The 15110-nt window shown below is 39.8% G+C and overlaps 1 protein-coding gene across 1 annotated transcript in view; it reads right to left on the bottom strand.

Annotated features, from left to right (window-relative positions):
* Positions 1-1224: 1224 nt before the first annotated feature.
* Positions 1225-15110, bottom strand: part of ppp1r37 (protein phosphatase 1, regulatory subunit 37) — a 51687-nt gene continuing 37801 nt past the window's right edge. The window contains exons 6-13 of the mRNA XM_084949740.1: positions 14589-14739; positions 14250-14405; positions 12301-12413; positions 9412-9553; positions 9141-9307; positions 6859-8491; positions 6663-6740; positions 1225-5527 (exon numbers count right to left, since the gene is read on the bottom strand). Coding sequence (XP_084805866.1) covers positions 6664-6740; positions 6859-8491; positions 9141-9307; positions 9412-9553; positions 12301-12413; positions 14250-14405; positions 14589-14739 — 2439 coding nt within the window. The 3' untranslated portion in view covers positions 1225-5527; position 6663. The remainder of the gene's footprint in view (positions 5528-6662; positions 6741-6858; positions 8492-9140; positions 9308-9411; positions 9554-12300; positions 12414-14249; positions 14406-14588; positions 14740-15110) is intronic.

Below are 15110 nucleotides of genomic sequence, written 5' to 3'. Positions count from 1 at the left end.
AAAATAAAAAAAGGCCATTTTTAGCCTATGTGCAGCAATTACATGCTCACTAAATAAAATAGTCTGAATGGCAACTGAAATACTTCAGTTGGGAATGTTTAAGTAAATGCTTTAGTATTAGATCCAGTTCAGCTAGCTTTAGCTCAAAGCTCACAACAAACTCCATAGATGCCAGCTAAAACAATAAGCTTGTTCAAACATACAGATTCAAGAATTAATACATTTCAGTGGTGAACTTGGTATAATTATCAGATCAAACTGCATCTTATTTATTGATGAAAAATAAATATTTAGGTATCATTGTATTGCCTTCATAGCCAGTACAATATGTTGTTTTTAGAGGGGTTTAGGTAATATCTGAGAGTTCATTAGATATAATACAAATACTGTGCTAGTACAAAAATATATCCATGAAAACTACATCCAGCTTTTTCTGAGGTGGTCTTGACCAAAGAAATTCCTCTCATCTGCCAACTTAGACTAAATAAACAAATCAAATCCTGGATGGATGCCAACAGGAGAAAACCAAAACGGCACTCTTGAAATCACACTTCATTTTAATATTGATTAAGAGAACACTGAAAGAAAGGGGAAGCTCACTGATCTGGCCCACTTAATATTAAAGTGAGCCATATGAGGCCCTCGATGTAAAAAGAATTTGACAACAAGACTAAGCACAGTAAAAATCCAAATAACACAGATGAGCTCTGTATGATAGACAAATTTTGACCAAAGAATTACATAAAGAATTTTAACATCACTACCCTACGATATATAGCTGACACTCAGAAAATTATTCATGCTTTTATTTCCTCTTAGATTTCGGTAAAGGCCTTGTATGTCAAAAAAAGTCATAGCTTCCAAGTGAGCAGCTGCTGTCTCAAGAATTTAGCTCTCTCTGTTTAATCCAGCGTCCCTGTGTGCACATGAAAAGCAATTTCCTTTGAATCGTTCTTCACTAGAAGAAAATCTGTGTCCAGTTAATATTTATTAAACCACATACCTGGTCCTGGTCCTTGCTGTGGGCAGTTATCAGCTTTTTCTACTTGAGGAAATTAAACGTCGGTGGAGAGATTCAAGAAAACTTCACACTGATGAACTTTTCAGCCATCTGCCCCGAGGTCCACAATCACATGCCTCGTACCAGCGTGGAGATAAACAAGCCTCAGGTGCTTTTCGAGCCATATGATAAGTCACAAAAGAAGAAAACGCAGGAGGCCAACAGAACATTAGGAATGTTTTATTTCAACGAGAATTTCCCCACGGATGCAACAAAACCAAAACTCTGTGCAGCAACAGTGTCACACAGTTTGTGTCCCGAGATGTAAGAGTCCAGACTGAGAAGAAAATCCTCCAAATCTACACCGAACGTGATTACACTACACTGACTGCAGGGCAGGTTTGGGTGGGTGATTACAGGCACTGATGACAGGAAGGATGTTTTGTGGCATCACAGATAACTGTTGCAATCGGTGAATACAGAAGAAAACTGAAGATTGAATGAATGTAGGCCTGTGGTTCCAAACTTGAGGGCTAACATTAAAATATATTTCTTTTCTTCTTAAATAATCGAGTAGTTTGGTGTCTGGCCTCTGGAAAATGACACCATTAAAAATGAATTAATAATAACAAATCAGCTGAGTGGTCAGAGCATCGCCCCTTACAGCAGTTGAAGTAAAGGAAAGATCACAGTTTCTGTTTACAACTGTAAAAGTTTACAAACATGAAAAACAAAAAAATAGTGATTCAAATGCAAAGATGAGCCATTTCTGGTACTTTCTTCAGCATTTCAGGATTCATAATGTAAATTTGAAAACAAAAAACAAAGAAACTCTGTGCCATTTACTTGAAACTTGCACCACTTTGGGGCCACTTGCTAGGGTTTTAAAGACTTCTAGTTTTCTCTCATTCTTATATAATTGGGCGGGGTGGATTTGTGTGGTCAAGAATTTGTATAGTAAAACATACAGAGCAGAGCTCCCATCGTTCTCCACACCTTCACCCCAGGACAGCCTACTACAGCCTAGAGGGGTGAGGCGGTTCACACTGGGGAATAGTTTCAGGAGAGGGAAGTGTTCCTCCTGGAATCTCTGTGGTGTTCTAATAATAACGCCATGACTTCTTTTTGTTTTATACTTAATTTCAAAGGCATGAAATAGAAATGACCATAGGACAGGAGGGAGAGAGAAACAAGGATCTTAAGGAACAAAAGAAGGTAGCTAAAACATGTTTTTCTCCTTTTTCTGAAGCCAACTTTTAAGTTAAAGGCTGTGAAACCCTGGTGCAGAGAAATGGGAAACTTGTTTATTTTCCTTCAGCCTGCTATGAAATTTCACTGAAGATAAATCCAAATGAGTCCCCTGGTGCCAGTTGGTAAATGCTAGGAAACAGCCTCATTATTCACAAAATGAAACATATAAATATTTAGCAAAGAATAAAAATAAATGAATAAATGTTGAACAGGTGGACAGAGTATAAAGATTTTCACAGACTCTGAATTATTGATGTCTTCATGGAGTTTTTTGTAATGCTACTTTTAGCAACTTCCTTATTGACAATCGGTCACCACAGCAGGCAGCACGTTTGATTTGATAGATTTATTTATGTAGGTGCCAGATGCACTTCTTGACATCACCACAGAGGGATTTGTATCTCCTCCCCAGGATCCTTCTCCATTGTGAAGCGAATGAATAAACCACTGCAGTATTGAGCCACCGGAAATACGACGATAAAGTCAGCTTTCAAAAAACATCTTAATTTCAAATCTTTTCTTGCAATTGAGATAATATGGTAAGACCTGAAACTAACAATATACTCTCATTATATCAGCCAAACAACATGTCCTATAAAGAGTAAAATGCATGGATGTGTCAGTGCGTTTGGTCACACAGTGTTTTAGTCCTGGTGAAGTTCTTACCATGGGGATCTTTGCTCAATAAGTTGCTATGGTCTACTGTAAAATCATTGTCTTATCTGAAAACAAATAAATTAAGCATCCAAAGCAAATAGCAGAGGACTGTCTTAAGATCTTTCATTTTAGGAGTGTCCTCAGGTTGGGTATCACTGGTCTAAAGTGACTCAAATGTAGAGATGTCTCATGTATAAGTCCGATTTCTGTTAGTTAGAGCAAAAGATGTGTGTGTGTGTGTGTTGGTGGTTGTTAATCAGAATTTGAGAACAGCCTGACAAGCTTGAAAAGTGTGTGCATGCAACTTGAAACTATGTGTAAAAAAACCCAAAAAACACATTAATGACACAGCATCCGACGTTCAAGTAACATCGTTATCAGTGACAGGCTTTGGTTTAACGTGCCTGCGAGGAGCCGCTCAGCAGTGCGGAAAACAAGCCAAAAAGAACAAAAGAGCAACAGCACATTTCTTTCCTTTCAGAGGAGCCGTAATCATGTCAGTGCTGCTTGCTGCACTTCTTATTACCATTTTAATTGCCATTACTGCAACATATTGAGACTGGTCTGTTATTACATTATTTGTAACCCAAAGCTTCATCCAAATCATTCTTGCTGTCATTCATGCATTCGTGTGCAGCTCCAAGTGGAGTATTTTCCATTGAAACATACATTCAGTCATATTATTATTACATGCATTTATTTGAGGAACAAATTTTGCCATACATAACTTTGTGATTACCAGCACAGTTTAATTAAGTTAACAAATTATTCTTTAAAAAAAAAATATCTAAAATTAAAGCATTACAAACAGTGGGAGCAAACTATCGTTTGGGTGTAGAAGAGCAGGAAGGTTGAATGCTGCTCCGTCGGCAGGAAAAGAAATCCAACCTGCCGGTATCCGCTTCAGGGAGGAATTATCAAAGCAGAGATACCGTCTAACTGCCCTGCTCTGAAAAACTATGGTCAGGAGTTGGATTTTTACAGACATCAGCACGTGATTCTGCTCAGACTGTGATCTCCTTTGGGCCTGTGGGGAAACAGCCATCACTGCCCCCTTGTGGCCACAGATTCACACAGCAGCGCAGCTTTAAAATATGTTGCCTCTTATGCCCACCGCTTCTTTGTTTTGCTGTTACCGTTTCTAATCATTCAATCTTATTTACCCTTCCTCTCATTTTTATTAGAGCCCCTCCCCCCTCAAAAAACAAAAGAAAAACTAAATATTTCCCCTAGTGTGATATGATATATACATCAAAAACTTTAAAGCAAACCCCTAATCAGAAGAAAGGACAGGAAAATGGGGGGGTGGGGGTCAAAAATAAATCAGAGGGCTCATAAAATAAATATAAAGTAATTGATTTCTCAAAGCAGCCAAACAAAAAACCTGGACACCCGCCCCCTTAGGAAAAAAATCAAAACAACACTGAATCTGAAGTGGTGAGACTGAAGGCAACATGATGAGGAGCGAGAACATAGGGGAGAGATGGCACGAAGTACCAGTGGAAGACTGAGGGACCGGAGGAAAGGAGAGGGGAGATGACGACTGAGACCAGGCTGTTTTTCCTTACACTTTCACACAACAAAGATCAATCGAATAAAGCAATCACTGAGCTGCAGAGAATCAAAGGAAAAACTGATTTTTGCCCCGTATCGCCCAGAAATAAATCAACCAAAATCAGACGTATACATTTCTGATATTCACTAAAGTTTTCTTTTCTTTTCAGCGGGGAACAAATCACCGACTCGGTGAACTCTAAAAAGCATTTTTATTGTAGCAGAAGCGAGCGGGAGACGGTTGCAGCTCCTCCGCGTCAGATCTGAAAGGTCTGAGCGGTGGTGGGAACGCCGATTCCTGAGGGGCCAAAGTGAGTACAGGAGGAGAAAACAAACAGGAGAGGTCACTTTGGCAGAAGTCCCTTAGAGTTTAAAGGAGGGAGTGGGAGACACGCACACAGAAAATGTTGACACTTAAACAGACACGTTAACAACTTCAGCTTCTGTGGATATAAAAGCCTTAAAGAGCGACCTACTCCAACCTCAAGTGTTTAAGCCAGCAGGTCTGATCGGCAGGGTCTGCCACTGTTCTTTTGTCTTCTGTCACTTCACATCATCTGTTATTGTCTTTGTGTATGTATATTACAAAAAAACCTTTTAATTACCTTTTTTTTTTAATCATTGTGGAGACCTACAGAAGAGGGCAAGGAGCTGTGAGAAAGGTCCGTCTTTGGTTAGTGTTTCATCCTCTCTCTTTTGTCCCCACACTTCTCTTCATGTAAAGATTGCGGCTGACAAAATGCAGTGACAACAGGTTGAACTTTATTTCTCTCCCCCTCATTTCGCATATTCAATGTGCATATGCATGTGTGTTTCAGTGGTTGGGTGTAGTGTGGATGTGGAGGGTCTCCTTATGTCACAACTGAGCTCCACAGGCAAATCTTGTCCTTCAAGTCTTTTCCATTATTTGTTTGTATCTTCCTGTACAGAGCTGTGAGTGTAACACTGGGTCTTCTGTCCTTTATGAGAATGCTGTGTTGGAGGTTATGACAAAAACTTTGAAGGGCAACCAGTCACGTAGCAAAGCCAGACAACTTATGCCGTTTTCACCTGTCCCGACAGTCCCTGTGGAAGCAGGAGAGAGGAGATAAACGTTTTAGAAACTGAACTTTGATCCGAACCACGTTTAAATATATCATTAACCACACCATGAAGCTGTATTCATGTACACACCAGAAAATGGTCCATTTCACATGCATTTGCACTACAGAATCTACTCTTTGTGGTTCAGTGAAGGAAATGTGAGCAAGATATACTTGTATACAAATCCTACCAGTAATCAATGTAGCGGGCACTTGGCCTTCACATATCAGCACAATCCAGCACCCCCCCCCCACACACACACACTTATTACCAGTGAGCTGGCAGGCTAATGTCCAACTACAGAGCCGCACCTCTGTTACACAAGTGTTTGAAAAGCTGCAGAGCATGTATGAAAACAGCTTAACACTTCTCTTTGATACAAGCATTGCAACTAGTATGTATCATTTGTTTCTAGGCTACATGGATGATGACATTTAACACCTATTGTTTGCCCTATATAAGATCTGATTTATGATTGGATGTTATTGGTCATATGAGTTTTAAGATTGTGCTGTTTCACTGTCTGATGAAGAGCAGACACTTGTGTTTTGCATCATTAATGTCATTATCTGCACATTTGGTCATTTTAAGTTTTAAGTTGTGAGAAATAAACTGTAAACTGAAATATTAAAAGAGCAGAAGAAAAAAAAACACAAAGTGCCTTTTCTGTCATTTTCATGCTGTTTTTCTACCAGAAGGAGAATGTGCATAGAACGTGCTACATATTAGCACCAGCTTAACACTTTCCAGAAGCAGGTTCTGTAGCATTTTCTGCAAAGGGTTCTCACGTTATGGTTGGTCTTCATCAGTTGCATATTTTAGAGAATAAGGCTCGAACATGTACACAAATATTTGTTTTCTAGCCACTAGAGCCGGATGAAGTCTCATGAAGGGCAGCTTTGAAATCTGGCCAATCAGAAGTGACTGGGCTCTTTAGGTTTAAAGTAACTGAGGCTGACATGAGGGGCTGTTAGAGGGCAGGCAGAGACTCGTGTTTATTTGCTGATTAGCACAAACCGGAATTATGTATTTTTTTTTTTAAACTTATAATGCAACAAAGTAGTATTGCTTCAAGCACACTCTGCAGCAGATTAATAGAGTGATAAATGCTCTATACCTCACGGTGCATCTCTCCCAGTCTCCAAACTGGCTTCCAGCAGCAGTTCCTCCAGGTCCTGTCCACAGCTGACACTCACTACATGAGTGACACATAAGAGACTTTAAAACAACCTTTCCACAACAACAACAACAAAAAAATCTACTGAATGCGACCTGATTTAAAAAACATGACATCAGTGTTCACACATTCTCACCGTGCTCCATCACACAGCTGCCAGGCTTGGGGCTTTCAGTGTCGAGAAGATGGAGGGAGAACTCAGGTTTCAGGCCATTGGGCAGAGCAGCACCGACCACCTCCCCTTCTAGAGCCTCAGCAAAACTCTCTCCCTCGTCTGCAGAGCTCTCGTCAGCCAATTCCTCCCTTTCAACCGGTGGATTTATTTGAGTGATGGCTTCAGGCCAAGATGAGGTGGGGTTAGGACTTTGTGTTGCATCTCCTGTTTGAGGATTTGACTCCTGTGCTCCACCCTGAGTGACAGCTGGTGCCTGCAGATCAGTGTGGACAGAGGGGAAAGACTCTGCTTCCTGTTCATGTGCCTCTGGTTGTTGCTTTGGCCTTGGCTCCTCTTGGTTTGGCTGTTCTGTCTCTGCTAAACTGAGTTTTTCATTTTCTGGTAAGCTGACTAATATTTCCTGCTTCTCTTTCTGTAGAAGTGTCTCCTGTGTTTGGTGTGGTAAGCAGGCCTCCTCTGCCGCAGTTACTACATCATTTGGTAGCTGTTGCAGTCCAGATGTTAACAGTTCCTGCTGTGTAGGTAAGCTAGTCTGGGGTGGATTCAGGTCCTCTGACAGTTCACGCTCTCGGGGTATCACCTGCCAATCATTTCCTACAGGACCTTTCGCCTCCTCCTCTTCCTTTTTGTTTCCTTCTACACAAAGAGGCTCAGGTTGGGGGCTTTTAGGGCTCTCGGTTACCTGGTGTGATGAGGAATTTAAAGGCGGGGCTGGTGACTGTAGACTTGGATCTGTGTTTTCAGTTGTAGACTGTGGCTCTAGTTTGCAGGTCTGTGGAGTATTTAGTGCTAAAGGACTCTGCTCTGTCATCTTAGAGTCTGTCAAAAGAGCAGGTGAGTTCTCCTTCATTTCCTCCTGTGTCAGTTGGGTTTGTGTAGGTGTCAGAATTGCACACGGGGGTTGTGTCTGCTGTGTTGTGTCTGCAGGAGTCTTTGAGGGCTCTTTAGACTGGCTGGGAACAGCAGGCACACTTAACTGGAGCTGATGCTGTTCAGGGGGGCTCTCCACCCGGGTCACCATGAAAATCTTATGACCCCTCCCAGGGCTTGAGACGGATATGCAACGTCCAGGAGATGGAGGTGTGCCCGGAGGAGCTGCAGATTCTGTGACGGTGACAGAAATTACGCTTGACCCTTTGGACGGTGAGGCTGAGGATGTATGTGAGGCACTGAGTTGAGACTGTGCAACCCCTGGATGGGTATGAGTAACAGTCTGGTTTGAGAGAGTGGAGTTTGAAGTGGAAGATTTTGTTACCACCTCGCTTTCCTCCTCGTCCTCAGTGTCAGAGTCAGACTCCAGATGAGTCTGAGGAACATCTGAGTCAGAGCTCGCTCCTGACTGCCTGCTTGTCTGCGTTTCATTTCCTGCCGTTTCATCGTCTTTATCCTCTACGTCACCTCTCTCCTCTGATGCTGATTCATGCTCCTCCTCCTCCTCTTCTTGCTCTTGCTCTGTGGCAATTTCAGCCATAGAGGCAGACTGCTTCATCTTCTGCTCATTATCCTCTTTTTCTTTAGCAAGGATGAAATTCCTCTTACAACCATTCTGGATCTCAGCCAGCAGGGCACGCTGTGTCTCAATAAAGCTCTTTACCTAAGAGACAAAAAATAAATAAACAAAAAACACATTTCTAATATGCAAAACAGTCACTGTAACAGGGCCTTACTTCTTTCATTTGTTTTAGCAAGAAGTATGTTCTTTCACAACACAATCTTTTTTTTTTTTTTAAATGATGGCATCGTGCTGGCATAACAGGTGGAGAAGATCATAAGTACCTCTCCCCAGAAAAAAGACGATTGTACGTTTGTTGGGGATTAACTGAGATCTGTTGCCTATTGGGTATTTATCAGAGCAGTGCACATATCATATCATAATATCAGCATGGCTCATCAATTTGTTTTACAGTTTTTGGACAGGAGAAGTATTTGGCACTGTCCAACAAGCCACACTAAGCTGTACCTAAACTGTAAATACCTGTATTAGGTTTTGGTCTTCTCACTGGAATTGCTGAAAATGAGTCATTTTATATACACTGAAAACATCACCTCCTCTCCTTATGAAGTTAAGGGGGCTTCCAAATCCAGGAAAAATATTGGCAAAGTACAAAGGCACCTAATTTCAACCCAACAAACACATTTGTACACAGCTGAAATGGGATAATGCTGCAGAAATATTTGGACTATATTCAACCATCTCCTTCCTCTCCTCTCTACCCTTTACCATTTCTTATTCGCATACTCACAGTTTCTTTCTTGGGCTCCCGGTCAAGGTCGAGACGCAGCAGAGAGGTGTTAACCTTCAGGGCAAGAGACAGGGCCATGAGGCCACCTGTTTTAATCTCATTCTCTCGAAGGTCCAGGCGCAGCAGTCTGGGGCTCTCAGCAATGAATTCGGCCACAGCCACAGCTCCTAGAGCACACAACAACAGGAGGCCAGTCAAAAATGCCAAAATCCAACACACACGCACACACCAGAAAAAACTACAGCTGAGGAACAAATACATCATTTCCTACCTTCACAGGACAGCTTGGTGGAAGCAAGGCCCAGCCTGAGCACAGAGCGGTTGGCGATCAGCCCGTCTTTCAGCTTGTGGACTCCTTCGTTACCCACCGAATTATGGCCGAGGTTCAGAGTCTCCAGACTCTGTGTGCATGGCTGAGAGGAACAATATTTAAATTACAAGTGGAAATAATAATGAATAACATAATCACAGTGTTTTGCTGTGTTTTTTAACAGTACAGGAATAAGTACAGAAGTACAGTACAGATTGTCTATTCTTATTTAATACACTTAATGTATAGAATTCACCTGCTTGCTGCATACATGCTACATACATGCACATTCACGTAATGTACATAATATATAATGTTCTTCCTCTCTCCCCCCTTTTGCACAAGTTTAGGAGCGTGTCAGGTTACATTTCACAGTGTGTTATACTTGTATAACTACGCATGTGATGAATAAAGAACCTTGAACTTGAATAAGCTTTGCACATCTAGTGTAATTTTAGAAATGTCAAAAAATAAGCAACGTTGTACTTTATGCAGGATTCAATGCCTACATGATGTGTTTACAGAAAGTCATTCTCTTTAAGTACCATTGAGATTTGTTTTAAAGGTCTCATCCCCAAGTAGGCAGTTTTGATATTACGTACTATTTACTCATCCATTAAGAGTATTTATTAAGATCATTCCTGTTAGCTAGTGCTAAAACATCAAATGCCCATTTAAATGAGTGAGCACCAAGCCTTGCTGCTTTTACATTTTTGGGCAACATTATCATTTCATAACATTTTAGCAGCCAAGTAAACTGTGGTCAAATCCAGGGCTGTGAATAATTAGCCAAAACAATCAAAGGTTCTTTTTTATCTGTGAGAATTGAAATTTTAGGACATTTTGTTTGAACAAAACAAACAAACAAAAACAAAAACCAACAGACACATTTATTGGAAAAATCTCAGAAATACTGGTTTAAGTAATCGAAAGGCAAAGACCACCACAGGTTATAAAAATAAGTGCATCCCTCTTATAATTATTAACATGTGTGGTTTAAGCATAGTTATCTGCCACATTAGGTTTGATGATAAATTTTTAACCCATTTTACATTATTGCATTTCCTTTTCATGTAGCTTAAAGTAAATCCTGTTTTTATCTAAAAAAGTTTGCTTACAATAACAATTTGTTGAAAAGTTGTCTCACAATGCAATCACACTGAACCTAAGAATCAAATAAAACCGATGGCTTTATGTACAAGATACAGGTATGGGTCTATGTAACAAATACAGTAACTGTGATATATACAAATCAGGGCCATTGCACCTCCTGTGGGCCCAAGTTCCAAAATTCCAGGCTTCAGAAAATGTAGCCAGTTGGCCAATGACACCACTGGTGCAAGAAGCTTTAAACAGAGCTGCACACTCTACTGTATGCAATGGAAAACAGCACTTGTCTCCAATAAGATATCCTTATTTTGGACTTATCAAACAGTGTCATGTAATGCAAGTTGCCTTTTTGTCCACATAGCAAACACGTCCACTTTAAAGACCATTAACATTGAACCTCAGTTTGATAAAGCATGAAACCTGGATTTGGTCATTCTGATGCTGCCAGTTACGTGGGTCCAGAAGGAAGCGTCTCTATGGCTACGGTAGCTTTTATGTATCACATGATGGGAGCTGGCTATTAAAATGAAATTCAAAAACTACATCATAGGTTAAAAATGACAAACAGTGAAGCGTAACTGCAGCCCTGCCCATAATGAACATAATTACACCAAGTCAACAAAATTAACCAAATCTCATTAATCACCATCAATAAACTGGAAATAATGAGATCAACAAATGTACTGCAGTGGATTCATGCAGTCATTTATGTTATGTTAGTTTTTTCTTTTTTTTCCAATATACCCAATGGTTTGCAACAAGACCTCTGACCACTAAATACAAACAGAAAAAAGGCAGTTATCTGTCCTTGACAAGGCTGAAGATGGAATGACTCATCAGAGTCTGTAGTACTAACACAATAAAAAGATGGAAGGAAAGGACACTGAGAGGAGCAGATAATGACATTCAATCCCTCAATGACAGATATGTGACTTCAGCAATGGATTATCTGTAACTAACCACTATGAATTTATTCCAGGTTGAACTGGAATTGGCACGACCAGGACATGAGATCACATTATTCACTTAGTGAGATACGTCAACACAAAATGTCAGGTGTATTAATGACAAGTTTACGCGGAAATGTCCAGTCAAATCAGACGTCATAGCACCTGTTTGCACAGCACACTAATCCACCAGCTACACACCTGTCTAAAGTAATTGAATAGCAGTTTCCAAAAGGATATGCAAGTATGAATGCCCATGAGGAAAATAAACAGAGTTCTAAGTCTTATTTGTCCAGACATTAAGGAGTGTGAAACATAGTCTGTGCAACCTGAGGAGAAACTGGAAACCCCCAACCTTGCTACGTCTGCTTCAAGCAGGGTCCTGGATGTGACTCACCATTATTCCAGTAAAGATGACATGCTTTATGGGTAAAATGTATTACAATAATTAAATTACAGTCATAAACATTGACTGAGGTAGAATTAAAATGTGCACATGTGCAAGAAAGTGAGCCCTAGCTGGGGGTGGAATGCCCTAGCAGGATATTAAGAAACTAAGAAATAAATAGCAGACTTCTATTCGGATCACTTATCTGAGAGTTTAAAAAACAAAAAAAACCAAACAAAATTGCCTTCCGGGTGCTTTTTTCCCCCTTCTTTTTCTAAGTTTACACACATAGGCTGTTAAAACCTTCAATCAATGTGCCTGGCTTCACTGTGACCAAGTGTGTGTGTGTGTGTGTGTGTGTGTGTGTGTGTGTGTGTGTGTGTGTGTGTGTGTGTGTGTGTGTACCAGTGCAGCAGCAAGGTAGCCCATGCCATTATGCGTGAGCTGGTTGTTCCATAGCACCAACGTGACGAGGCCTTTCCTCTGTTCTTTTAGTCCCTCACACACATAGGCCAGACCTGCACAGAAACACACACAGACCGAGTTCTGATGAGCATCTAGAAGATTAATGTAATGTTGATGAAGTGCAGTGGAAAAAACTTTAGCAACTGTAAACTGTAAAGCCCATATTAATATCCCTATGCATTGTCACAACTTCTATTGATATAAAGAAGACACATTTGAGGATTTTTAGGACCCCTTTAATGTCACAAATCTAAAAGTGAACATGCAACAGAAATACAAAATATATTTCTTCTGCATAAATACATTTGCTTTAGCTTAAAATGAACAGTGAGGCAAATGGTTAAGTAAAAAACAAGCCAAAAAAAACCCCAAACCATTTAGCCAGAAAATGAAATCGGCAGCATCAACATGGTATGATTTTTAATTTGAGAAGTAGATAAAAATGAAATGGTTATGAAAAATAATATTCCAGTGTTTCCTCAATCGGTGGGGGCAGTGCCAGGACAAAGCAACAGGAATTATTATTAACAGTAAACAGTAATAACAACATATTATTATTATTATTATTATCACTACTACTATTGTTGTTCCTATTGTTAATATTATCATTCCTTAATTTTTTTTTTCTAAAGACAGAAGTGACAACATATCTAATTAGCCTATTGTTACCATTAACCACTAAGATACATGTAATTATTGCCTTGAAGGCCTGAAGCGTTAGTCAGACTACAAGGGAAAAATAAGGTTCATTATGTTATGACTAACGGCTGGTTCAGCTAATATCTGTCCCCTTAAGTTATTATTATAGTAGACTTAATCATCAATCGCTGTATGTACACCAACTGCAACAACAGTGACTCAGTGCTCCCCAAAATACTGCAGTCTTAAAGTATGCAGTAGCATCATGGTGCCTAAATGTGTAGCAGGAGTAAAAATAACATTTTTTGCACAATGCTGTAACTAAAACATTTAAAGTAACTGAAGATCCTTAGGCCACCCTGTGTGTGAGACCATGTACTTCTTATAGCTTTCATGGCAAGGTTTTTCCTTAATAAAATCAATCTTGCCAGCCACTAAAGACATTTTGTCTTATCCGAAAGGACACTCAAAGGACTGTTTCTTTAAGTGGAGTTTCATTTAATTTTCATATATATAAATAAATAAAAAACAACAACATCATAACCAAAAAAAACTAATGGGGAAACATCATTGCTCTAAATACATTTAGACCATTCGTGCTAACATGCCTAGTCACACCCTAAAGGTCCATCTTGAGCAGGGAAAAACCATCACTTATGGGTCAGACCACATCTATCTTTGAACAAATACATCCTTTTGATCTAAATTACACACCAAATCAGGTTTCACAATGGACAAGAACAACAACAACAAAAACTTATATCACCTCAGTGGTAGCTAGTAGATGAGCTTAAATTTAACTATTTAACTGGGTAAAGCTTAAAACTAACTAGTTAATGTTTAACTTACGTTTAACATTGAGAACAGATGTTAAAGCTCGCAGCTGCCTTGACATGAAGATACTTCTGTTCAATACCTAATGTTATTTTACTGGTTTGTGTATAAGCTTTCACTTGTTTGCACTGCTTTAATTTTGTATTATTTAGCATTTTGTGTTTGCCTGCTTTTGGTTTTATTGCTCGTTATACAAATTTTTAATATCTGAATATGATCTACTTCTTTTATCTTGCCCCTTTGCTGAGACTGAAGGATTTTTAAAAAAGTTTCAGTGAAACAACATTATGGTATATAGAGCAAACAAATCTAACAACAAATACCACCCCGATGAAACAAAACTGTAAATAAATAAATAAATAAATAAATAATGATGGTACTTGTTACTGTGTCAGAGCACTATTACTGCTTCTTACCAGAGTCCAGGATGTGATTATTACGTAGGTCCAGGATCTGAATGTTGTAGTTAAACTTGAGCAAATTGCCAAGTTGGGCTGAGTCCTGCAGGCCATTGAGCTTGTTGTCAGCAAGGTACAACTCCCGGAGGTTCATATTCATCTTCAGAGCTGTAGCTGTATCAGTGAGATGAAAAACAAAAGAAAAGTGAGGGAAGAAAAGGTGAAGAGGTTAAAGAAAACGGTAAAAGGAATAATAATTTTATGTTTAATCAGATAAAAAGCTTCTCTGAAGGTGAAATAAAGCTCCACTTGCTATTGTACATCCTCTGTCACGCCCTAGTACTTTGGCTGACTTACCCAATAACATGAGTGGTCTGCCAGAGAGGCCAGCGTTCTCCAGATGGAGGACTGCCAGGCTGCCACTGATCCTGAGCGCTCGTGCTACAAAGGGAGCCGAGTGGTCCAGTAGGGGAGTGTTACGGGCATCAAGATACTGCAGAGAGCTCGTCTGAGGGGGAAACACCAACAGAGGTGCAAATTATTGCCTATACAACATAAACATCCCCAAGCCCAAAACAATCCACATTACTGTGATGAAAACAATCACAGCATGCCTCTTGGAATGAAATAAAATCCTAGTGCAAAGGCCAAGCAGGATAAATATGTAAGTGACTGAGTAAAATAGCCAAAACACACAGAAACATGCAAACTTTTAGTGGAACTGCTTTGATTTTAATTGAAGCCAACATAAAGGCAATGAGAAGTAGTGTTGTTATTTATGTAACCCGAGGCAGATCTCAGGGATTCAAGGACATGCACTTGTCGAAGCATTTGTTAATTCGATTCCATTTACTTCATTGAAATGAGTTATGAGTTTTC

The sequence above is a fragment of the Perissodus microlepis genome, chromosome 14 (genome assembly GCF_051167445.1).
Source record: "Perissodus microlepis isolate ML-2025 ecotype Zambia chromosome 14, ASM5116744v1, whole genome shotgun sequence".
Taxonomy (NCBI): Eukaryota; Metazoa; Chordata; class Actinopteri; order Cichliformes; family Cichlidae; genus Perissodus; species Perissodus microlepis.
The sequence above is the reverse complement of the archived record's forward strand: the minus strand, read 5'-3'. Positions and strand labels throughout refer to the sequence as shown.